The sequence below is a fragment of the Scardinius erythrophthalmus genome, assembly GCF_964197995.2.
Source record: "Scardinius erythrophthalmus genome assembly, chromosome: 19".
NCBI lineage: Eukaryota > Metazoa > Chordata > Actinopteri > Cypriniformes > Leuciscidae > Scardinius > Scardinius erythrophthalmus.
In genome coordinates, this window is record NC_138239.1 from 3,284,457 (window position 1) to 3,308,939 (window position 24,483).

Sequence of the window (24,483 nt, forward strand, 5' to 3'; positions counted from 1 at the left end):
ATATTGCAATGTGTGTATTTGTGTTCATCCTTTACTGTTACTAATCACCATGAATAATTGCTGTATTTTATACTCTCAGTACAATATTATTATCCATACTGCGTATTATTATGTTCTAGATTGGAGGGGCAGAACAAATATTCAGGCATACTTGACTTTTTTTATAACTTTGCGCACAGCGCCACCTACTGACCATTTACTATTAAACCAGTACATTTCATTTTTGAAACAGTGTTATTTTAGTATCATTGAGACACTATACTAGTTTTTGAAAAAGTTTCCATTTTTATTTTATTTTAAGTAAGTTTAAGTTTTAAGTAATTGTGTAGTTTGTTTGTTTGTTTAAAAACTATTTATATTGTCTAGTGGTTTTATTTATTTTTATTAAAGTTTTCGTTGTAGTTATTTTAGGATATGAAAAACCAAATGAAAATGAGAAAATGCTGAAACTAAATAATTTTGCTTTTTAATTCAGTTAATAGTTGTTTTATGGGTTTAGTTGTATTACTGTAACTACTATAACCCTGATTTGAAACTGGTCTCAGAGATAGATAAACGGGTTAATAATAACATAAGTTATTAAAGAACCCATTGAATAAAATATAAATGCATGAAAAAAAAAATATACAGTATATATCTGTCCTTCAAATCTGGATTAAATATTGGTAAACATAGCACACATCAAAGAGTATTTCATCTGTTGGGATTCAAACCTCATCAAAGAATAAATGACTTATTGGTTGTTTTATTGTGATGACTCTAATCATAAAGATCTGGAAGTTTTAAGGTGCAATGAAAGACAATCTGCTACTGTCGGCCGTTTTCAGTTCTTGTGCTGGCAAAAACATAAATCCCCTTTCATTTTCTTTGAAACCTCTTCTTTGCATGGAAATTCTGCCTGTGTTTATGAGTTAACTCCTTCCTTTTCTGCCATATTCCACTTTATCTGAGATCATTTATGAGGTACAGACATCATGTGAAGTGGTTTTCAGCATGCCACTCTTTGATTGTGCTCATTCAGATATTGACCCGAGAGTCCTAAAGTTACTCCACACCTGGACGAGTGGGCCGAGTCAGATGTTATAGGGGTCTTCTGACACTTGGTATGGTTATATCATGTTATCTTTTCAGTTTTGAATGGAATATTCATGCATATGATATAATAAAGTTGTTTAAAGTTAAATAATAATGTATTGCTTTGCACAGTAACGTTCAATGCAATCTAATAAAGAATATTCAACAGATCTGATCCACAATGCCAGCGCCTGGTGTGTGTTTAAACATTTTGTTGGAGCGTAATCTCAGAGATGGACACTCTACATATGCGCATACCATAAATGCCATAAGTGACCGTTACAATGGGTAGGGTTGGGTTAAGGAATATAATATGCAGTTTGTACAGTATAAAAGTCATTATGTCAATGGAAAGTCCCCATAAAACATGGAAATATATACGTGTGTGTGCGTGTCCTTTGTCACATTTGTCCTTAAACTATAGTTTCACTCTCTGAATGAACTCACAAATGCTTTCAAGGTTACAGGTAACTTTACTTTCTGTTAGTTAAGACTGACCTCTTCAATTCGACTAATGTACAAACCAACAGAATGAATCTGCTCATATTTTTCATTTCCCAAGGGTTTGTATTGAGTGACAGTATGCTGAATCTCATGGCTCTTCGATACGGTGACGCTGGAGGTGAAATTGCACTAGAAAACTTTGTTGTCCTCGCCCTGCGCATGGATTGCATGGCCTATTGTGCTCTAGATAGCCAGTGCAGATCTCAATAATAGTGTACAATAAATGATCGCACATACTGTATAAGGGTGGGAGAAAAAAGTTGCATCGTGATTGTTTCTTCAACAATTCTGAATTGATTTTGAAGCATTGCACACACAAGAAAAAATAACTAAACGTCCGTAAAATTCTGGAAAAGTCAAGCGAATTATAAGTGTAACACAGGAAATGCGATGTGAGAAACCCAGACTATTGCGATGTCCAGTCCCAATATTTCTAAGACAGTAATTTGGAATGTGAATACTAAAATTTCATTTCATCTAATATTGTTTTTAGAACTATCATTATTATATTCATAATCAGTTGTATTAAGTATTTGTGAATCATACTGTTCTTGAATACATATGTGTGAGAGAGACTTGGGACAAGCTAGACTGAAATGTGTGTGCAGTTTATGAAGTTTCCACCGGGATTTGATATACATTCCAATGTTAACCATATGTTCCTCTGGTAATGTATGTGTTCCGGTTATTTAGTTGTTGTTGTTTTTTGGTCAGTATAAATCCAAGCCTCTTTGTCCAGAGGACAGGGAGAGATGACAGAGATGCTGGAATGAAGACCTTTGTTTGGTCCACTGTCACTCCCTCCTATGTCTTACATAATATGGTCAAATAAAAAAGAGATCTCTTGGCAAAATAACTAGAGTCTGTGTCCTGTGAATTAAACAACAAAAGGGGAAAAGCATGATTTTTAAATCTACAGACTGCAATATATTTGATATATGAATCAAACACTGGCTGCTTTTAAATGCTCACTAGCGCTTTGGCTGCTTAAACACTTGGCATTAACGTGCGATCACCGTGATCTAAACGATCAGATCGGAACATCACCCAATCAAGACGCGGCGCATTTACACGTGACTCCTGTATCTGGATAACTCATAGGATCTGTGTTTCCCATCATGCAATATTTAAAATAAGTCTGTCATGGAAAAATAGCCCTGGTGCAAAGTCGACTTGAAGTGCTGAGGTTTCTTTCAAAAACTATTTTCGGTCACCGGGTGTGTTTCAAATCTCGTAAAATGAGGAGGAGGAAGTTGCAAATAGTAATACATTGATGATCAAAACAGTAAAAACTGACACACTGTATAGGTCTGAAATCATTGCCAGATGTGGTGGGACAATTGTGCATTATTTTTGCAGACAGTGAACAGCTGTGCATCTTTCGGGAGCAAAAGCAAACTTGCAGCGTTCAACTCTGTCTTCGCCCTTTATTGTCTCGTGAAAGCCCCCATGACAGTGAACAGGGTTTTGTGTTACATTGCAGAGACGATGGCTATTGAGTTTCCATCACAATGCGTCCTCAACTCCTTTGTAGTAGCAGGACACGCATTCCGATCACAAATGTATTTACACTTGTCTTTCAGTGTGTGTGTGGACAACACCTGGACACGGGTCACATGCCCAGCTAACAGTGAACATTCTCTCAAAGTTATGAACAAATCTCCTTCTATAATATTAAAAGAATGTCTTCAATAATGTTCTAAAAGCATTAGAACAAAAACGTGTTTTTATAAATTGTTCATGGAACTTTTTTTCCTGAAATATTTTATTTTGATGTTTTTTTCATGTATTTTTAAAAGGTTTCTCAGAACGTTCAAAAGTAACGTTCCCATAATGTTTGCAAAAATGGAATGTTCCCTTAACATTGGTATAACCAAGATTTTAAAACATTTAATAAACTGGACGTTTTGAACGTTTTCATAACTTAATGGGAACGTTAGCAAAAAGTTTTTTGAATATTTTTTCTTTTCTTTTTTTTTATCTACATGCGGCTGTTAAATGTGTTAGGAAATGAACGTAAAACACAATCAGTTATGGCTTAAGGAATTAAACAGACATGACAAATCATATATATATATATATATATATATATATATATATATATATATATATATATATATATATATATATGTATATATATATATGTATATATATATATATATATATGTATATATATATATGTATATATATATATATATATATATATATATATGTATATATATATGTATATATATATATATATATATATATATATATATATATATAAAATAGATCTGTTCATACAACATCAATAATGCTGAGAAACAGGGTTGTATGTTCTGAAGCTTTGTTTAGTTATTTGAAAATTAATTACATTTTTATACAATATTTAGTTAAACAATTTTAGTTCTAAAAGTTAGAAAAAAAAATGTAGATCAATAATCAGTTTGGAATCAGATTGAACTTTAGGCCGACTGCCTTTAGTTTTAAACCCCTATATCACATTGAAGATAGATAGACAACAAGCTAGAAATCAACTTCACAAGTGATGCATGTTTTGTAAAGATAATGCTAAAAGATAACATCCACACCTAACCTCTGTAGAGATATTAATGTCTGGATGATATCTGTTAATCTCTGTCACTCACTGTAACTCATAATATTATTATCATCACCAGAAACATTCAAGAGACTCGCTGCTTACAGTAAACTGCAGTCTAACATCAAAATAACTTTTAGTTTAAGTTTTGGAGTGAATCCTACCACTGTAAAAGACTCGGCTCATTATGTACCATGACATTTGCACAATATTTAAATATTGACCTGAGAGCCATAAAGTTGCATCACACCTGGAGAAGAAGGCGGAGTCGGGCTTTAAAAGCCTGCTCCTCAGTTTTCCTCCTACTCTTTGCTTAGGGAAGGACAGGATAATCTTCCAGCCACAGTAAGAGACAAAAGGTATGTTTTTAATCAGTTCATGTTGTTATATCTTTTCAGTTTTTACATGGAATATCCCTGCATGAGAAAGAAACTGACATGCAAATGATTTTAAGTTCAGTCGTGCTCATACAGACATGGTGCAAAAGAATGTCTGTGCAATTTTAATGCACCTAAACCAAACGTAAATGAAGAAATAAGCATAAAGTTAAAGATTCATGGGTAACACTTTACAATAAGGATCATTAGTTAACATTAGTTAATGTATTAACTAACGAGGAGCAAAACATTTGTATGTAGCAGTAATTATTAATCTTTGTTCATGTTAGTTACTAAAAATACAGCTGTTCATTGTTTGTTCATGTTAGTTCACAGTGAATTATTATTCTAATGTTAACAAATACAACCTTTGATTTTTAATAATGTATTAGTAAATGTTGAATTTAATATGAACTAAGATTAATAAATGCTGTAGAAGTATTGTTCATTCTTAGTTCATGTTAACTAAGGTAGTTCACTGATGTTAAAGGTCCCGTTCTTCGTGATCCCATGTTTCAAACTTTAGTTAGTGTGTAATGTTGTTGTTAGAGTATAAATAATATCTGTAAAATTATAAAGCTCAAAGTTCAATGCCAAGCGAGATATTTTATTTAACAGAAGTCGCCTACATCGAACGGCCCGTTTGGACTACACCCCTCTACTTCCTTCTTTAGTGACATCACCAGAACCGTTTCTTGACTAACCTCCGCCCACAGGAATGCTCCCTCAACTCTACCGAAATTCGTTTATGTACTTGCGCACTTCTAATAACTTACTGTGTTTACTCAGCTCTTACAGTGATTTTCTGAAGTAAAACTGACGCTTCATCTTTTGTGTGATGTACAATAAACTTTATAATACTCATCAGTACATGTTTGATCATCATTCAGACAGCAGACTTGTAGGCTATTAATGGATACATAGCCTACAAGCAGATGACAAATACGTTATAATAACCGTAATTAAACTACTAAACCATACCTGTTTCATCTCTATACAGCAATCTGACTCTGTAGGCATTATTGTCCGACTCGAAATGAACACCGTTACTGAGAGTTTCTGATATTATCATCATTCCGTGAGATGAAATTGTCCTGAGAGACTGAGCGCGAGCTCATGAAGCTCCGCCCCCTGGGTCGTCCAGCAGCACCTCATTTGCATTTAAAGGGCACACACTGAAACAGCTCGTTTTTCTGAGCCCCAAAAAATGACAATTTAAACATGCTGTAAAAAATGATCTGTTGGGTATTTTGAGCTGAAACTTCACATACACACTCTGGGGACATCAGAGACTTATTTTACATCTTGTGAAAAGGGGCATTATACGGGACCTTTAAAGCTGTAGTCCGTAGTTTTTCCTCTTTGTCGCCATCTCTGTTCGAAATCTGCAATTGCAGTTATTCGCGGGATTATCAACTTTACGTGGGTCGTGCCTCGGCACGGCACAGCGCGGATAAATCCGATGTTTTGAGGAGAATGTTCTCAAATTGTTAATGTTAACAACATCAGCATTGTGTGACTGCATTTAATGCCCTTCCGATATTATCCTTGTTTTCGCATGGGCCGGTTCTGAAGTCTTTCGCGTTTTACAACGGGTGAATCTTCAGTTGTTGTTTGTCGTTTGAACCTTTCTGGATCCGCCATCAAATTGATAAGTTTAATTATATCAAGTGCTGTGAGAAAAGGCTATAAATCTCCACCTCCAGCATCCTCACACTCATAGCCGACTAGCCGAGACTCTTCTTTATGTGGACAGATGTGACGTAATGACGCAATATAGCCTATACTAGCCGAGACTCTTCTTTATGTGGACAGATGTGACGTAATGACGCAATATAGCCTATACTAGCCGAGACTCTTCTTTATGTGGACAGATGTGACGTAATGACGCAAACACATGCTCGAATGTCCCATGGAAATCCACCAGTACCACTGGAGTTAAAAACATTATTACAATCTTACCGTGTTGAATCGAGCTACGGCAAGCTGATAGTGTTGAACACTGGCTGGTTATGTACTTGCTCAAACATTTATTTTGGATCATTTTTAACCCAAAAACGTTACGGACTGCAGCTTTAACTAATGAACCTTATTGTAAAGTGTTACCAATACATGTATTTCCTTCATGTTTACTGTATTTCATTAGCTCTGTGCTCTGCATAAAAAAGGTTGATCTAATCTAAATCTAATCGACTGAAGGGTAAACCCAAAGTAAACAACTATAAAAGCTACTGGAAGTTTTTGTTCACCATCATGCAGAGTGAAAGCAATGCGCTGCTTTCTATTCGACAGATCTGATCCACAATGCCAGCGCCTGGTGTGTGTTTAAACATTTTGTCGGAGCGTAATCTCAAAGATGGACAGGGATCTCCCACCAATCCGGAAAGGGGGTCAGGACTTCCATCAGCTCAAGCAGTTCTGCCTAAAGGAAAGATTGAGGTTCAGAGACAACTTGTTCCCTCCAGAGATGAAATCGATCGGGTTCGGTCCTCTGAAGCGGGAAGAGCTCTGGAAAGTAGTGTGGAAACGACCACATGTACGTGAGCATCCGCAAACACAAACTCAACTAATAACTGATCTGATTATAGCAGAAACTGCTGATCATGATAGTCTTACACAGTAAATGCTAAGGTTCTCGTAATGCCTAGTCATGTTGACTTTAAGGCGTGAGTGGTAGTAAAGTGTACTAAATGAACTGCAGAGTCATGCATGCTTTACTATTTAGTTTATTCTATGACATTTTCAGAAGAACTTAATTAGGTCGGTCTGCTGTTGTTTCTTAATAGTGATTTGTACCCTTACCTTGTGATTCTGTGTGATCTGTGTCTTTCAGGAACTGGTGCCAAACCCTGTTTACATTGTTCAAGGAACTTCAAGGTTTGACTTCCTTCAGGGTAGATTAGGTAGGCCTTCTGTGCTGTACAAAAAGTGTATATTTGCTGAGAGTCATACACAATTATGTGCCATTTAATGTTACAGTTTTTTTTCCAATTGCTAACATGCAATTTTGCAAACTAGGCTGGTTTTATCAAAATACTTAACACAATTCACAAAACCACACACCCAAACTGAAAAATACCTCATATATCCTGAGGTATATAGCATTATCAAAATCAAACTTTTGCACGAAATGGCACACACTTCATTCATATTTGCAGATTTTTGTCTAATCAACTACACACTGTTGGGCGTAATGAAGAGCACTCTCATCTTTAGTATGCTTTGCCATAATACTAAAATAGTTCAAATTATAGAAAATTCTTCAGATTGTTCACATGCACAGAAGTATTTGCAGATACACACACATGCTGTTGAAACACTTTTTTTTTTTTCCACCAAACAAGTCAGTGCAACATATGCACAGCAGAAATATTTACACTGGACTGAACAAAAATATGCTCGCAATAAACAGTAAACTGAAAAAGATTGAAGTGTTAACAGTTAAGCATTGAGGTGTTTGGTCAGGTGACACATGTATCGGCCAATCAGATCATGTAGTGTCATTTTGAATGGCAGTGTTTTGAAATGGCAAACATGTGACTTTATGTCAGATTGTTGTGTCATGCAATGAACCTGTTCAGTGCATTTAAAAAGTGCCATTTTGAATTGCAAAATGTGTGTGAAGCAGAAAATGTGTTTAGACTTTTGGAGACTTGAGAAGAGGTTTTGCTCTCTGTGTGAGTTTAAATTATTGTGCTGTGCATGTCATTTTAGTGTGTTAGCAACTGGAAAAAAATGTAATAAACAAATCACAACAGTGTCCACACCAAGCTTACATTACATCCTTGAAGCCTTTCAAAAATTGTGCATTCGAAAAATAATTCATTAACACATCAATGCAAGGAACTAAAGCAAAACCAAAACATACTATCATTTAGAGATGGTGAAAATGTCAAAGGTCGCAGGTCTCCGTCACTGAATAGATAAAGTGGCAGTGCAATAAATCAAACAGGTGTGTATGGAATTAGATATTATTATATTAGATGAATGCATGTGAATATAAACAGAAAATGTCAATAAACACATTTTGAAGAGAACAGAAGTTAAACTTAAAACTAAATGATTCATTAGGTCAAATATAAATGTACTTGCAGTAGAGAGATACAAAAAGCAAATGAAAATAAACACAGTTTAGAATATGAAGCTGCTTTCCACTTTATGGCATTTTAGTGTTTTTGACAGAATGTGTGTGTGTTAGTGTGTGTGAGTGAGTGTATGAGTTAGAGTGTATGTGTGCGTGTGTGCTTGCATGTGTGTGTGAGAGAGAGAGTGTGTGTATGCGTGTGTGTGTGTCTGTGTGTGTGTGTGTGTGTGAGAGAGAGTGTGTGTGTTTATGCGTGCGTGTGTGTGTGTGTGTCTGTGTGTGTGTGTGTGTGTGTGTGTGTGTGAGAGAGAGAGAGAGAGAGAGAGAGAGAGAGAGAGAGAGAGAGAGAGAGAGAGAGAGAGAGAGAGAGAGAGAGAGTACAGGTTTGACTATACTTGTGACAGCCAAATGTCCTCACTTATGTAGTGAAATATTATGGAAACCAACTAGTGAAGACATTTTACTGGTCCTCACTAGTTAAAAAGGCTTATAAACTTGTTTTTTTTTACAATTATTTGCACATGTTTCTGTCATGGGTAGGTTTCGGGGTAAGGCTTGGGTTAGGCATTAGAAAGTATCATTAACCTGATATAAAATCAATGGTCTATGCAATGTTCTCTCTAATATTGTGAAACAAACATGTGTGTGTGTGTGTGTGTGTGTGTGTGTGTGTGTGTGTGTGTGTGTGTGTGTGTGTGTGTGTGTGTGTGTGTGTGTGTGTGTGAAGGTAACTGCTGGTTTCTGGCATCGGTTGGAGCTCTTACATTTCAAAAACGAATTATGAAGCAGGTTATCCAGGATGAACAAAATTTCTCTGTGGATTATGCAGGAATATTTCATTTTAAGGTGAATGTTTAAACCATTTTTGGCTGAACAATTCCTTTAAGAGTTAAAGCTTCTATATTTTTAATAATAGCAAAACGATCACCTTTTGTTTTCAGTTCTGGAGATTTGGATCATGGGTGGATGTGGTTATCGATGACAAACTACCAACTATTGACGGCCGACTCGTCTTTGTTCAGTCTAAAACACCAAATGAATTCTGGCCTGCTTTGTTAGAGAAAGCTTATGCTAAGTATGTTTCAGTTTAATAAAAGATTGTTTTGTAATAAACAGTCTTTTATCTTTGATTTCATATACTTTCTGCCTCGAATAGTGTAATATGTCCACCAGAGCTGGTTAGTTTGGTTCACGGATCAGAGCCTTTTTTTTTAAGTGCAAAAAATACTTCCATCTTTCCCAGAGTGTGCGGCTCTTATGCGGATATGGACGCAGGAAACATATCAGAAGCTCTCATGGACTTCACCGGTGGACCACACGTGACCATTAAACTGAGTGAAGCATCAGACAAGCTGTGGGACACCATGAGACGAGCCAGCCAATCAGAATACCTGATGGGATGTGGCACTCCTGGAGGGGTAATATTAGCCTGTTATAAAGCAATAAAAAAAAAAAAAACTAATGCATTATTATTATTATTATCATGTGACCTGCTACAGTCATGATCACATTAAGTCCTAAAATCACTTTGTTCCTTTTAGCAAGCAGGTCTGATACAAAATAATGTGTTACCCAATGGCCTTGTGGAAATGCATGCGTACACGGTCACAGGAGTTACAGAGGTGAGAACTTAATTCAATTGTGGTTTACAGTTTTACATTAATTATGCATTTAGCATTTTATCCAAAAAGAAGCAAAAGCAATTAGTCCAAAAGCCAACAATGTTCGTAATATACAGTACCATCCCAGATTTATTAGACAACAAGTTTCGAAGTGTTTATTATCAGTGAGTTATGATAGTATTATTCCTGTGAACTTATGAGATGTTCTCTCACAGGTTGTATGGAGAGGTCGTCCAGTGAAGCTGGTGAGGATCTTCAACCCTTGGGGTCAGGGAGAGTGGAACAGAGACTGGAGCGACAGGTCTGAATCCTAGACATTTCTACATATAATTCCTCTACATCTATTATTAGGCATCTGATACCTTTTTAATCTGGTCTCTTTAGATCCCCTTTGTGGGAATTTGTAGGTCCCGAGGACCAAAAACACAAAGTTGTGCTTGACAATGGAGAATTCTGGTGAGAAAAACTTCAGTATACAAAGGGCCAAATGTTTGTCTCTTAAAGTTATTTTAGATCAGTGCTTGTATCTTTTGAATATAAGGCGTTTTGTTTATACCACGGTGTCATATCACTATTTTACAGCCAGTTTTCTGTCTCTGCAGGATGTCAATGGAGGATTTCTGCAAGAATTTTTCAGATGTGGATGTTTGTTGTTTGGATGTGAACGTTCTTGCTGGATCTCATTCTTCATCCTGGAAAACTGAAGTGCACAAAGGCCAGTGGGTGACTGGAACAACAGCTGGCGGTTGTCCAAATGACCTAGGTAGACTAACTCAGATTATATTATTCTTAACTATTTTTATAATGACTATGACTACTATCTGGTTAAGCATAATGATGCTTACTGAACATTTACTGAAAATTAATTTGTGTATGGCTTTGTCGAAATTTAGGCTCTGATTGGTTGACAGCAGTTCTTGAAGTAAAAAAAAAAATGCTTTATTTTGAGACAGACATCACTGGAAGTAATGATAAATACGAAGTTCTCTTAAACTCTTGATGGCGCAGGTTGATGGGTCCTTAACTCAATCTGCTTGCAATAACATCAATCTCTACAGGGCACAGCTGATTGGTTCCTGCTGTATCAGTATCCAATGAGCTCGCTGCTCAACCTTCAAATACTTTGTCAGCATTTGATACAATAGCATAATAAGCCTTTTATAAATGTTTAATACCTTTAATAAAAATGTTCACGAAACTAAATGTTTAGTGAAATTAGAAAATATTTAAGAGATCGTTAATTTAGTTGTATACATACATGTTCTCATATCCATATATTTTGTTCTAATGTCACAAGTAATAATCTCAAGGTTTACTGAGTTTTACACGATTCTTTGTGTAGTGTGGTAATGGTGGTGTACTAAAAAAAACATTGTCACGAGTGTACCTTACTCCTTCTCACTGCTGATTCCTGATGGTTTAGAGGACAATTGCTCGAGTCGCCCCCTGTCGTTTTAAAGAATAGTACAACGGCGAACGTGTAAAGTATAAATGCCTCGTCCGTTTGGGGAGGTGTGCACGCAGTCAGTGGAGACTCGCACTGAGGAGCCGGGCAAAAGTATAAACAAGGCTTTACTTGCTCACAGCAGTGTGTTGTTGTAGGAATTGGAAGTAGCAAGTCCTGTACTTGTTCTGCAACAGCAATAACAGCAACAATAATACCAGCAGCGTAGCAGATCTATTCCGCCAAGACCAAACATATCAACATTGTCATATATGTATCCATTACCTCGTCATTTTAGGGTTAGTGATGTCACTAACCCGGGAGGAATGTGGTGTAGTCTCTACCAGCCGTTTGTTGTAGTCCTTAAAAAACAATTTCTTTAAAAGAAAATATCTCCCATTGCTTTAAACTTTGAGCGTTGTAACTTTGCCGATGTTGTTTATTAGGCTCAAACAGCAACATTACACTTAGAAAAGTGAAATCATAATCAACCACCCCTTTAAGTGAAGTTACAATGGCTACTAAACGTATAGTATAGGAATTAGAATGCTTCTATAATAGGCCTATAGAATACCAGTCTCTCTTTTTTCTTCTTTTGCATTTATAGAGAGTTTTTCAAAGAATCCCCAGTTTCGTGTGACTCTTAAGGAGACAGTTGAAGACCCTAGAGATGAACGCTCTCCAAATCTCCTCGTGTCTCTCATTCAAAAATCTCACAAGAGAAACAGGCACTTGGCAACCAATTTCCATATTGGCTTTAACATTTATGAGGTTTGTAAAAGGCATTTTGAAAACTTGTCATGTCTATTTTAAGACCTTCATTTGAATGCAATATTGAGTATTTTAACATTTTTTTGTTTTATTTTGTTTGAAACTCTTGCAGGTGCCAGCTCATGTACGTATTGAACCTATTCCTGATACATTTGGTTGTATTTTAGGTTTTGCAGAGACAGAATAATCAACATTTTTACTATTTCTCCAGTTAAAGGACCAAAGGGAAAAATTCCCTGCCTCATTCTTCAGAAACACCCGTCTTGCTGGAAAAAACCAAGCCTTCATCAACGCTCGGGAAATCATGGAGTTTTTCCGATTCAAAGCGGGCGACTACCTCATCGTTCCTTCAACTTTCCAGCCAAATGAAGCTTCATCCTTCCTTCTGACAGTCTATTCAAAGACAGAAGCCGTCATTGAGTAAGCCGTCGCATTATTAACATGAAGTGCTGAGCTAGTCGAGATGCTAAAAATAATGTGTTTATGATATCTCTGCTTATTAAACTAGGATAAGAGAAACATTCATTCATAAAATCACATGCAGCATTTTAAAGTTTTTAGTATTATAATATAACGTAATGTTGGACTATACACAGATTTTGATTTTGTGTCATCAGAGACAGTTCTGGATATGGCATAACAAGAACTAAGGTATATAATATGTATACATTTTTTTTACGTTACATACATATAAGTGTTCTGAAATTATATACAGTGTATTTTCTCAATTTCTCTCAGATGATTCCCAGGGATACTGACGATTCTTTCCAGCTCTTTCTACAATATGCAGATAAGGTACATGTGACTCTCCAACAGTTCTGGATTATGAGGGAATGTGAATGATTATGATCAGATATACAACTAAAAGCAACTTAAAGACCCCAAATATTTCAATCGAACAGGAAGTTGTTTATCTGCTATCTGATTATATGTCTGTTTCTGTAAGTACGGAGAAGTGGACGCTGAGCGGCTTCAGAAACTTCTGAATGAGAATCTTTATGAAGGTGATGATTCAACCTTCCAGAGAAATACTTTTAAAGCCTTTATTCCTGTTTTGCTTCCAGTCATCTGTGATTCTGTGTATGTTTTTTATTTGATCTCGCAGGACATTCACAGAAAACCACAGGATTCAGCTTGGATATGTGTAAGAGCATGTTGGCGCTGATGGATGTATCCTCTACTATGAAGGCTTTCAGACACTTGTGTTTGTCGTTTGCCATTTGTAAATCTGGAACAAAACTCAAATTCATCACATTTTACAAGTTGTTTGATAATGCTCTTTAACGCAACAATACAGCTCAGTGTCACTGGAAGGCTTAGTGAATTTGAATGTCTCCGTTTGTGGAAACGAGCCGTTTTTCTAAAGGTAACGATCCATCAGAAGTGCAACAAATAGTGACTCTTATGACTTATGATAGAGTATGCAGTAGTCCATATTGTTTCTACATTACACATTACATATATAAAATTGGTAGCATTTGCTTTTCTGGTCTGTTTCTCAGGATATTTTCTATGGCATGGATGTTTCACACACTGGAAGTTTGTCTCTGAATGAACTCAGAAATGCTCTTAAGGCTGCAGGTAACTCACTAAAGTCATAAACGTTATAACAGCATTTAATCGCCAAATGTACAAACCAACAGAATGAATCTGCTCATATTTTTATTTTTATTTTTCAAGGGTTTGTATTGAGTGACAGTATGCTGAATCTCATGGCTCTCCGATACGGTGACGCTGGTGGTGAAATTACACTAGAAAACTTTGTTGTCCTCGCCCTGCGCATGGATTGCATGGCCAGTGAGTCTTTAGCTTATTATGTTGTAGATATAGCCAGTACAGATCTCAACTATTGTATGCAATTTAAATCATAAAAATAGCACTTGAGCTATCATGTCTAAGATAGATAAGTTAACTTCATAAATCATTTGTCACGCATGCTTTATAAAGATTATGCAATGACAGCATAACATCCACACCCAAGCTCTGTAGAGATATTAATGTCTGGATGATTTCTGTTAATCGCTGTCACTCACTGTAACTCTGTATATTATTATTATCATCACCAGAAACATTCAAGAGACTCGCTGCTGGGGGGAGAAACATGATCCTGGGAGAAAATGAAGTAATGTTTTTAAACAAATATTTCATGCATCAGAATTCAAAGTAATATTAATAACAATCATAATGCATAACTCTGTTCTTGTAGTGGATGCATCTCACCATGTACTCATGAGCCAGAGAACGAGAAGAGGATCCTGGACAGACTTCTGAGACCTCAATTATAGCATACAGCAATAAAATAAAGAAATCTGCTTCATTTTCATATTTGGCACATTTGCAAAATATCATTTATTTGATTGTGCATAGGGTGATTGATTGGATTGTGCATTTTATTAAATACAGAATTAATTGTGTGGGGAGTTGTTTAAAGTTTTCATTCAGATAACACTAATCTAGTTTTGCTTCAATAGCACCACTGACAAGATGAACAAACCTTACACAGTTTGCAAACTGGAAGATCTGTTTGCTGAATGCTAGCCTACATACTTTTTACAACCAATAAATTATGCCTCACAATTCACTGCTTTGTCGTGCATGTTTTTGACAAATTGTTACTTTACAATTACAGTAAAATGCAGTCTAACACCGAAAATAACTCGATTCAATGAACTCTGGAATTAATGGATCCTACTACAGTAAGGCTTGGTTCGTGGATGCTAATTAAAATACTCTGACGTTCGATCAATAGGCCTCGCTGATTGGCTGAGCGTTAGATGTTGTTAAGCGCGCGATAGACGAATGAACGAATCCCACTACAATGAAAGCGTGACTTGTTTAATATTAATTAGGTAACGTGACCGTTCTCTAAGCAAATCATAAAAAAAAAAAAAAAAAACTCTCTACGATGACGATCTCATTAGCTCAACCTTCGCCATAGTGGAATTAGTTAGTTCGCGAGTCATCTCAATGGGACAAACAAGTGGATATTAGCGGTTGGCAGTGGCACACGAAGCCACACGAAAAGGTGGGTAAACTAGTTAACGATTCAGCAAGACTAAAGTCATATATGCAAAATAGCGAATCTGTTTATAGCAACCACATGTTTCCACACGCCAAAATTAAATTAGAACTAGCCACAAAAACTACTGAAGTAAAAACTCTGAATCGTGTACCCTGTTATTGTAAGTGTGACTTTTCTGAGCTCATCCTGAGGCGAGCAGAAGTCAAATTGAGTAAATTACAACTAATTTGCCACTGAAGCTTTACTTCACAATGTCCTCTTTACAGGGTACTGTACCTCTTTGACCCTGTGGTTGTACCATTTTCATTTACTATGGTATTTACATGACACTCCAAGCAAGGTACTGGGAGAATACAAAAGGATGGTTTTACTATGGTCCTTTTTGTAGTGTTTCTTGGTTGAGATAGTTCATGAATGACCCATTTGAGCAGGATTTGAACCTTCAACCTGTCATTTACCAGCTCAAACACAACTTTTCTTGTACAGTTCTAAAGACTGATCAATCCAATATTTGACTCTATATATTGTCAATATTTGACAATATTTGATATTTTTACCATAAAATACATCATAAATGTGTTGCCATATTTTCCCTTGCTGAGTCAATCTCCTAAATTTCATGTCCAGGCTCAAATGTCCCCAAACCCTGATGGTTTACTTTTTTATTTTATGTGCTGATGTAGGCCTATATAACATAAGTTAAATAAATATAACGGTTAATGGTTATGACAATCCAGTGTGAGGAATATTTGTAATTGACATGAAAATAGTGTCTTGGGCTGAAATATGAAATTGTTATGAGTTGTTGTTCAACTTGTGAGATTCTCCCATAATTCTTGAACCTTTTTGAGTTGTTTTATTATGGATGTAATGTTTTGGAGAAACATAGAAAAAGACTATGTAAATGAACTTTTGTATTCTTTCACTTCCTTCATCCCGACAGACTCCCTTGTCTCTGTGTGTGTACTCAGGGTGGGACATGCTTGATAACAAAATCATTAGACTTCCCTGTGTCAACGTTGATCAATAGTTCACAAAGGCCATTTGAAATCACTATGACTGAACCATCTGTCCAAACAGAAATTTCAATACCACTAGCTTTGCTTTTCTCCAGTATTTCTATGTAGAGTCATCCAAAACCAGTTATTCTTGCCGTTTAAATTCTCTCTGAATTAAACACGGAAACAGAGCCACACATGAACTTGGCAAACACACCTACTGTGCTGTTCTAACAGAAGCTCTCTAATCCTGTCTTCTGTGTGTTGAGCCATCTGAAACAACTGGTTATTACTGTTTAGCTTTTTCTTCTTACTGCAATTAGAGAACATGATGATAAGTCATTTTTAAATACAGTAGAATCACTCATGATGATATTTTATGTGACACATTCTTCACTGCCATCTAGAGGTGTGTTCTCATAACCGCACAGTGGACATTAATCTGCATTTTCACGATTCCTTCAGGATGTGAAATCATTTGGTGTGTAATCAGCAGCAACATTAGTAAGTATTATCAATTGATAAGTATATTAATTAATTCTGGGGAGTTTTGTGGTGTTGGTTTGTTTCTCTCAAATTAAATACGTTTGATAAGATCAACATTCATTAACAAGAAGATGCTTAAAACTATGAAAATTAATTTGCTAGCATCCTCATGTAAGCGGACTTTAGCGCTTTATGAACTTCTGGTAATTTTCTTGACATTTTGTAAATAATAAAGTTATGAGGACTGCAAAATTGTTCGTTTTTTTTTGTAATACTTCCTTAAATTACAACAATAACTGAACAGGAATGACTTAACTAAGTGTAGATGAAGTTGTTTTTGATTTGTATTTTGTCTTGTACCCCCCCCCCACACACACACACATTTATTTTACACACAGTGATTACTCATTTCTGTGTATCCACAAGCAGTTTATTCAGTGAGTTTATGTCCATTTAACACAACAATTTTCATGTTTAATGGCTGCTACATGAATAAAGCATAGTGATGATGTTTTGAGTTTTTCATGATATGGAATACGTTATCTATAGGCAGTATAAAAGTGATAGGATGCAATACTGATAAATGCTTTTGCAACCTTTAGACGCAACAGATAAACAGATCAGAGATATACAGACTATATCCGGATCGACTGCATGAAAGAGATAAAAAATGTCTTTGGAAAACTCTAGGCCATTTTTGATGGTCGATCCTTTATAACCGTGTTGATGAATGGCGTTTTAATGAAGCTGCACCTTTGTTACAGTCAATCCAAAAGAGTTGAGATAATATTATACACCGCACTGATTATCAAAAGGCTGTAAACCAATGAATAAATGCACAGCTGCATAAAGAAATGTATTTTCCCTCTCTTATACTGTATGTTTACTTGATCTGTTGCATTTGCTCGGATCCACTGCAATTTACGGCCAAGTAAAAGAGCGGTTGCCAGCTATTGAAACTGTAAAACATTCACTAATAGACAAGCCTGTGCATGTCTACCTTCAATTAATAATTCAGTCCTTGTTGGATAGTTTGTACACTACATACAAGCGATGTAAAGAAAAGCTTCAACAGTCATACATTCCATTGTAAATTGTATATACGTTTTAAAGGCATAACATACCAGAGGTTAATAGTTGCATAGCCTGAAATGTGTCGCATGGTTTGAAATATGCAGATAACAGTTCGCCATAACAGTTCATAACCTTACTGAATATTGTTCTGCCTGATGCAGTTAAATCACAGTAAAAGTACAAATAACACATGATATTTTCTCGTATACAGAAGGAGTGTTCATATATGAATGTAAACCATACATTTCATGGTCCAATGGAATCCACTATGTGATAGAAACGAAGTAACATTCTTTTACAGACGATTTGACTTCAAGTGCAACATTTAAGAAGGTCCATAAAGGTGAAAAGTTGGTCGTACTTGTAGAAAAAAGACCAGGTTTTTGCTCTGTAGATGTGGCGATTGCTCTTTATAGCAGTCAAGAACATACAGCCCGTTTTTGCTCTCCTAGAGTGCCAGTTAATGAAAGTGATTCTTTGTACCAAGAGCTCCAATGCTTTGTTTTCATTATTGCTGTAAATGTGTATTACTGGAGTTATTTTAGAATTGTTCCGTCTGTCGTTGTAAGCATACAGTGTTGTGGGCCGATACATATTCCAATAAATGATTCCTGAGTAACAGGACAAGTCGAATATTGAGGATTTTTCAATAGGCTCTCAAGTCTCACGTTTTGATGTTCTGCTTCTTTCAGTGGTTTACACTACCAGTCAAAAGTTTTTAAAAGAAGTCTCTTCTGCTCACCAAGGCTGCATTTATTTGATTAAAAATACACCAAAAAAAAATAATAATAATAATATTGTGCTGTACAAATGATTGTATTTCAAATAAATGCTGTTCTTTTGAACTTTCTATTCATCAAAGAATCCTGAAATAAAAATGTAAATAACTGTTTTCAAAATGTTTCTCGAGCATCAAATCATCATATTAGAATGATTTCTGAAGGATCATGTGACACTGAAGACACAGAAATTCACATAGAAAATGGCTGTTTTAAATTGTAATAACATTTCATAATATTACAGGTTTTTTTTGTGTGTGTGTGTTTGTGTTTTTAATCAAATAAATGCAGCCTTGGTGAGCAGAAGAGACTTCTTTTAAAAACATAAAAAATCCTCTGACTGGTAGTGGATGTAGCTAAAGAGATCGATCATAACGAAGTCTCCACACATGAGCTGTTCCTATGGAAGGATCGGTGATTGGGACAGCTCTCATTACAGTGGACGATGAGCACCGGGAAGTACAGCGCATCCTGGTAGGCCGGTGGGTCTTCCTCATCAGCGTTGATCCGTCCGGACAGGCATCGCGTGTTCTCGCTGGGACTCTCGGGTTCGTCCAGACTCCCGCTCCCGCTTCTCCAGAAGCAGCTTCGGCGAGAACCGTACAGTCTTCCCAAGGAGAAGCGGCTCCCGCTGAAGGGGATGCGAGGACTGCCGTTGCAGATGCTGAGGGCGCTTCGGGAAAACACGGATGAGTTGCTGATGGCGCGGTGGCAGCGTTCACAGTTCTGCCTGACGCCTCCTGAGCGTTGTGCCAGGTCCATCAGACCCGCCTCGGAGTAGCTCGGCACCAGCTGCTGGTTGGAGCGGATGTGCCACTCCAGTTCGGTGCTGTCGATGGTGTTGACTCTCGGGATGCGTCTACAGTAGGGTCTCTCGTCGCAGGGCGTCACAGGTATGTAGTCTGCACCAAAGAGCTTTTCAACACGGTAATGGACGTAAGCCGTGCGATACTCCGCCAGAACCCGTAACGGCCAGGATACGGTAAGAAAGGCCGTTGTCCAGAAGACCCAGTTGGAGACGTACCAGGGATGGTGGTCTGGGTTGGAGAAGGCAATCATGTACTCTTTGAAGTCTACGTTTTTCAGGTGCATCCCTTCCCGGGCCTCCATGTAATCATCCAATCCTTCGTTGTCGGTGAAGAACCGTGCCCGTTGGGTCAAATAGGAGTTTTCGGACTCCACATTGGCGAAGCTAAAGCACTTAGTGAACCTCAGTTTGGTGATGGCTGACTTTTCCAGACCTGCTAGCTGCTTGGAGACATCCTTGACCCCACAGTGGGCGTAGTCGAACTCTGCCTCGGCTACATGGGTGTTGACCCTCTCGTGATACACCTGCGTGGTGGTGTACGCATCTCCGTTGCGGTACCGCGTGACTTGCCGTGTCCGCCGCACGTAGTGGTAGCTGATGGCCTTCCACCAGATGCAAGGCTTGGCCTGCTGCATCCTCTGGACTCTTTCGTAAATTCCCTCCACGTGCACCTTGTACTGAAGCTCATTTTTGGCATGGCAGTGCCAGCACTCCACCAGGTAAACAACGTAAAGCATGATGAGGAAGGCCAGTGGGATGTAGATGTAGCCGTCTGAGCAGGGACTGTCATGATACATCATGGACTTCCCTTTGTAGGCACTGTCAAAGGTCAACCGGGTGACCTTGGTGACGTGGCACCACACCATGGCTCCCATGCAGCCGTACATGAGCATAGACAGCAGCAGGCATTTCCAGAACACCTCTCTGCACATGGACTTGCTCAGTGACTGTTTCACGGGCCTCTGCTGCTCGTCAAACACAAAACAGAACAACAGAGAGGAGTTAGAAAGGACATGGAAACGGTGAGTACAGTGATTTATGCAAATACCATGTAATGCATGTTTGAAAGCAAGATGTGAATATGCAGAATTGTATTCCTTTATTGGCTAATATTAATGCAATGTGTGTGTGTGTGTGTGTGTGTGTGTGTGTGTGTGTCTCTGAACAATTATTTTAAACAATATTTACATTTATGCATTTGGCAGACACTTACAAAGCGACTTACATTGCATTTCAAGGTACACATTTTACATTTTTTATCAGTTCTTACTTTCCCTGGGAATCAAACCCATGACCTTGGTGTTTCAAGCGCCAATGCTCTACTGTTTGAGCAGGACTGTAATATTTACTAAAATAATACAAAAATTCCAATGCTTAAACATTTGCTTTTTCTTAAATTTTTATACATTTATTAACTTTTGTATTTGTGTGTGTGTGGGCCTCCCTATTTAACAATCTAAATTAGGTGAAATTAAACACTTAATTTCAACAATATTTGCTACAATATTTATTTCAAAATTCCCTAAAATAAATTGAAAATGTATTAACAGAGAAAGCTGTTTGGAGATTTGGAACTTGATGTAACCTTATTGAAAAAACCAAGCTGGTTTGCTGATCTGAAACAATAAATTATCTCCCAATGCTTTGTAGTTTACCAACCAGGAAATAATCATAGGCTGGTTTAGTTTGCACTATTAAATATTGGCCTGGCCAATATATTGGTTTCATTATCAATGGTTGAAAATGTGATCAATAAATATTGTTCATGTCTGACATGACTCTGTATCATATTGGGTGTCATTTGTTATGTAGAATCATGCATCCTTGGATTGTACCTATTGCTTACAATAACAAAGCCTGTTCGGCCGTTTGTTATTTGATAAAGCCAATCTCTGCTCATGCGTTCTCACTGCAGTGATGTCTATTGTTGCATGCTTCCATGTTGTGCACGTCGATGCTCATGTTTACACAGCGGGATATTTAGTTTTTGTCTTGGTTATCACGCGCTATTCACGCATCGTCATGACTGCTAAATGAAAACCGCGTGAGATATTGAGTACCTCCTCTCTCGTCGCGTCCGTGTCGTCCTCGAACACAGTGTTGGTGCTGCTCTCACTGGCTGTCGCAGCAGATGCTGGAGGAGACATGGCTGGAAAAATGACCACCTCAAACTCCCCCCAGACTCTTCAGCATCCACTGGTTACAAACGCACCCCAATGCAACCCAACCTGCGCTTTCAAACACGCCTGTCCATTCCGTCATGCATTTTGAAATCGAATTTCATCGCTTACTTCCGTTTGCAACAACCTGCGATTTGATTAGGCAATTTATGCATCTTTCAAATGACAAAGATCAGCAGTATGTTTAGATTTGCTTAAATGGTCGTATGACAATACAGATAAGCACATGCATTGAAAACCTGACTGATACAGATTCACAGCGCGTCTGATTAGCCGCCATACCTCCTGTACGATAACGCGCGCGTGAGACGCGTTTCTGACGCCATTTAAGAAAGAATGTGGTTTGTGCCGCTCAAATTGGTTCCTTTGGCGAGGATTTGCAATTCCAAATTGGTAATGTTAAGAGCTGGATATTGTCGTTCCCGCAGGGAGAGGTTGAGGGGTGGGGAGGATGAGGATGATGGTGGTGGTGGTTGTGCTCGTGAAGCTCCTGACAGCAGATGTCGACAACTGAGCGCATTGAAATTCACACGCTTCTAGAGAATTCACACATGCTAAGAGTACAAATAGTATAAAAAAAAAAAAATGAATGAATGCAAGTTAATTTACTCTAAGTCACAATCTTTATTGCACTTTCACCAATATTTTAATTTAATTATTGATGAATAAATTATTTTGAGAAGTTGAATGACTATTCATTCAACTTCTCAATTTATTCATCAATAATTAAATTAAAATATTGGTGAAAGTGCAATAAAGATTGTTGTAAATTACATTAAACTGACTTAATAATTTGTTGAATCTTGTATAACTTGTATAAAAAGTTGAAAATTGCTTAACTTATTCTGATGAGTTAACGCAATGTAAAGTTTTTTTGTCATTACTATGTCATAACTTATTGATCATATAATTTTTTTGCAGTGAAAATGGTGTAAGTTATTGTTATTTATTGTTATAAAAGTGTTACATTGAAAGTCTTTTTTCATGATTACAATAATTGTGTTGGTGTTAATCGTGATAAAATGTATATATTGAATGCAATGTCGTTTTGGATAAAGGTGTCTGTGAACAAAATGATTGACAGCTGTCATTCTGACCCATTTCAGATTCAGCACCGTGGACAGCAACTCGCAGAAAATTTAAAATAGAAAATCATAAAACAGATGCAATGAAAATAAGGGTTGTCGTTCAACCTAACATCATCTTTTAAGCTTCACAGAAAAATAGAAAGTCATACAGGTTTGGAACAACTTGAGGGTGAGTAAATTTTCATTTTCAGTATTTTATTTGTGGCTCAACTATTCCTTTAGTGACTAGCAGCCTACTAGTGACTTCAGATTTTGTCTGAATAGACATTCGTTTATTGGATGGCCAGTTGTTATAATGTTCAGTGGATTACAGGTTTCCTTACTTAAAGTGTGCTTACAGTGCATTTTAATGTGCATATAAATACCAAAAACCTGTGAATGGTTATTGAGCGGCTACTAGCTGGTAATTCATACAGCTATATGTTATGTAATTCGACATCCAACAGCTATATGCAATTTACCAAATGTCCACCAGATAGCGCTATAGTCTTTCCCTTTTTTATTTCAATGCCAATGTCTGCACATTTTGTTGCTTGTTTAAGTGTGTGTGCCATCCAAGTGTGTGATTGTTTAAGTGTTTTGGGTAATGTGCTTTATTTATTATTTCATAGAAAATGTAGTCAAGAAATTTGCATGGTGTCATACAGTTCAGCAATATGTCTATTATATATTGTTACACCTGGATAAATTTGATTTGTCAAAATTAATTTTACTTTCCATGTACAAAATATATTTGGACATGGAAAAAACAGTTTTTAGCATAATAAATGGTTATCACTGGCAGCTTCATGTAATGGAAGCTTTCTAAATTTATTATGACATGACAAATAGCATGTGGTAATAAAGTATATGTATTCTCTCCTTTATTATCCTCAGGTGTCACGGTTTCATAGCTGGGCTATAATCGGTGTTGTTTTTATGAGTATCTTAAGAGTGAACTTCACAAATAGCATGCAAGAAGAAGAAAGTTGCTGAAACGGGCCAAATAAACATGTTTACAGGGAGGTTTTGTTTAACACTGGTTAAGCATGAAAGTGCATCTGATGTTCTGTGAATCTGTGACAGTGTGATGTCTTCAGAATCAGAGAGAGAAGATATCTGGAGGAAATCCACAGGAAAGAGCTTGAGCAGATGTGAGAATCAAAGCTCCTTGATTTCTACCTCGTACTGAAGGATTTTGATGTTTCAGCTAAAGAAGATTCTTTACTTACTTTATCATTATTGCACATTAATGAGCCTTTAAAGGGATGGTTCGGAGTAAAATCAACCTAAGGTCCTTTGCACCATGACCTCGAGCCAAACACCCCCCAGAAGCCTTTTTTCCCTTGGTTGAACATTATTAAAGTTAGAGCTTATTTAGAGATATTAGCCAGATGGCTTAGTGCAGGCGCTAATGGATCCAAGGCTGTATCTCGTAAATTACCGGGTTAGCGGTAGCATGAGCCGTCAGGCAAGTGTTATTTAAATAAACTCCTGATGTACTTACAAACTTTCCAATGCCTTGTTTTATGAGTACAGAACCTATTTGTGCTATACTGTAGAAGTTTGGTGCCATTCTGGGCATTATTAGTGCGGTAATTTACCAGATACAGCC

The 24,483-nt window shown here is 37.1% G+C and overlaps 2 protein-coding genes across 2 annotated transcripts; one reads left to right on the top strand and one right to left on the bottom strand.

Moving 5' to 3' along the window:
* Window positions 1-6,889: 6,889 nt before the first annotated feature.
* LOC308707688 (calpain-1 catalytic subunit) lies at window positions 6,890-14,725 on the top strand (the record flags this gene model as incomplete). The annotated part of the gene is made up of 20 exons (XM_081394305.1): window positions 6,890-7,069; window positions 7,367-7,427; window positions 9,345-9,463; window positions 9,559-9,692; window positions 9,861-10,035; window positions 10,159-10,239; window positions 10,455-10,540; window positions 10,624-10,695; window positions 10,842-11,002; window positions 12,291-12,454; window positions 12,567-12,578; window positions 12,666-12,874; window positions 13,072-13,105; window positions 13,193-13,249; window positions 13,401-13,458; window positions 13,560-13,624; window positions 13,752-13,820; window positions 13,957-14,035; window positions 14,135-14,251; window positions 14,661-14,725. 20 exons carry the CDS (start codon window positions 6,890-6,892, stop codon window positions 14,723-14,725), a joined length of 1,998 nt encoding a protein of 665 aa, XP_081250431.1.
* Window positions 14,726-19,182: 4,457 nt separating this feature from the next.
* tmem151bb (transmembrane protein 151Bb) lies at window positions 19,183-21,768 on the bottom strand (the record flags this gene model as incomplete). The annotated part of the gene is made up of 2 exons (XM_081347882.1): window positions 19,183-20,586; window positions 21,682-21,768. The coding sequence occupies 2 exons, from the start codon at window positions 21,766-21,768 to the stop codon at window positions 19,183-19,185; spliced, it is 1,491 nt and encodes a 496-aa protein (XP_081204008.1).
* Window positions 21,769-24,483: the final 2,715 nt, after the last annotated feature.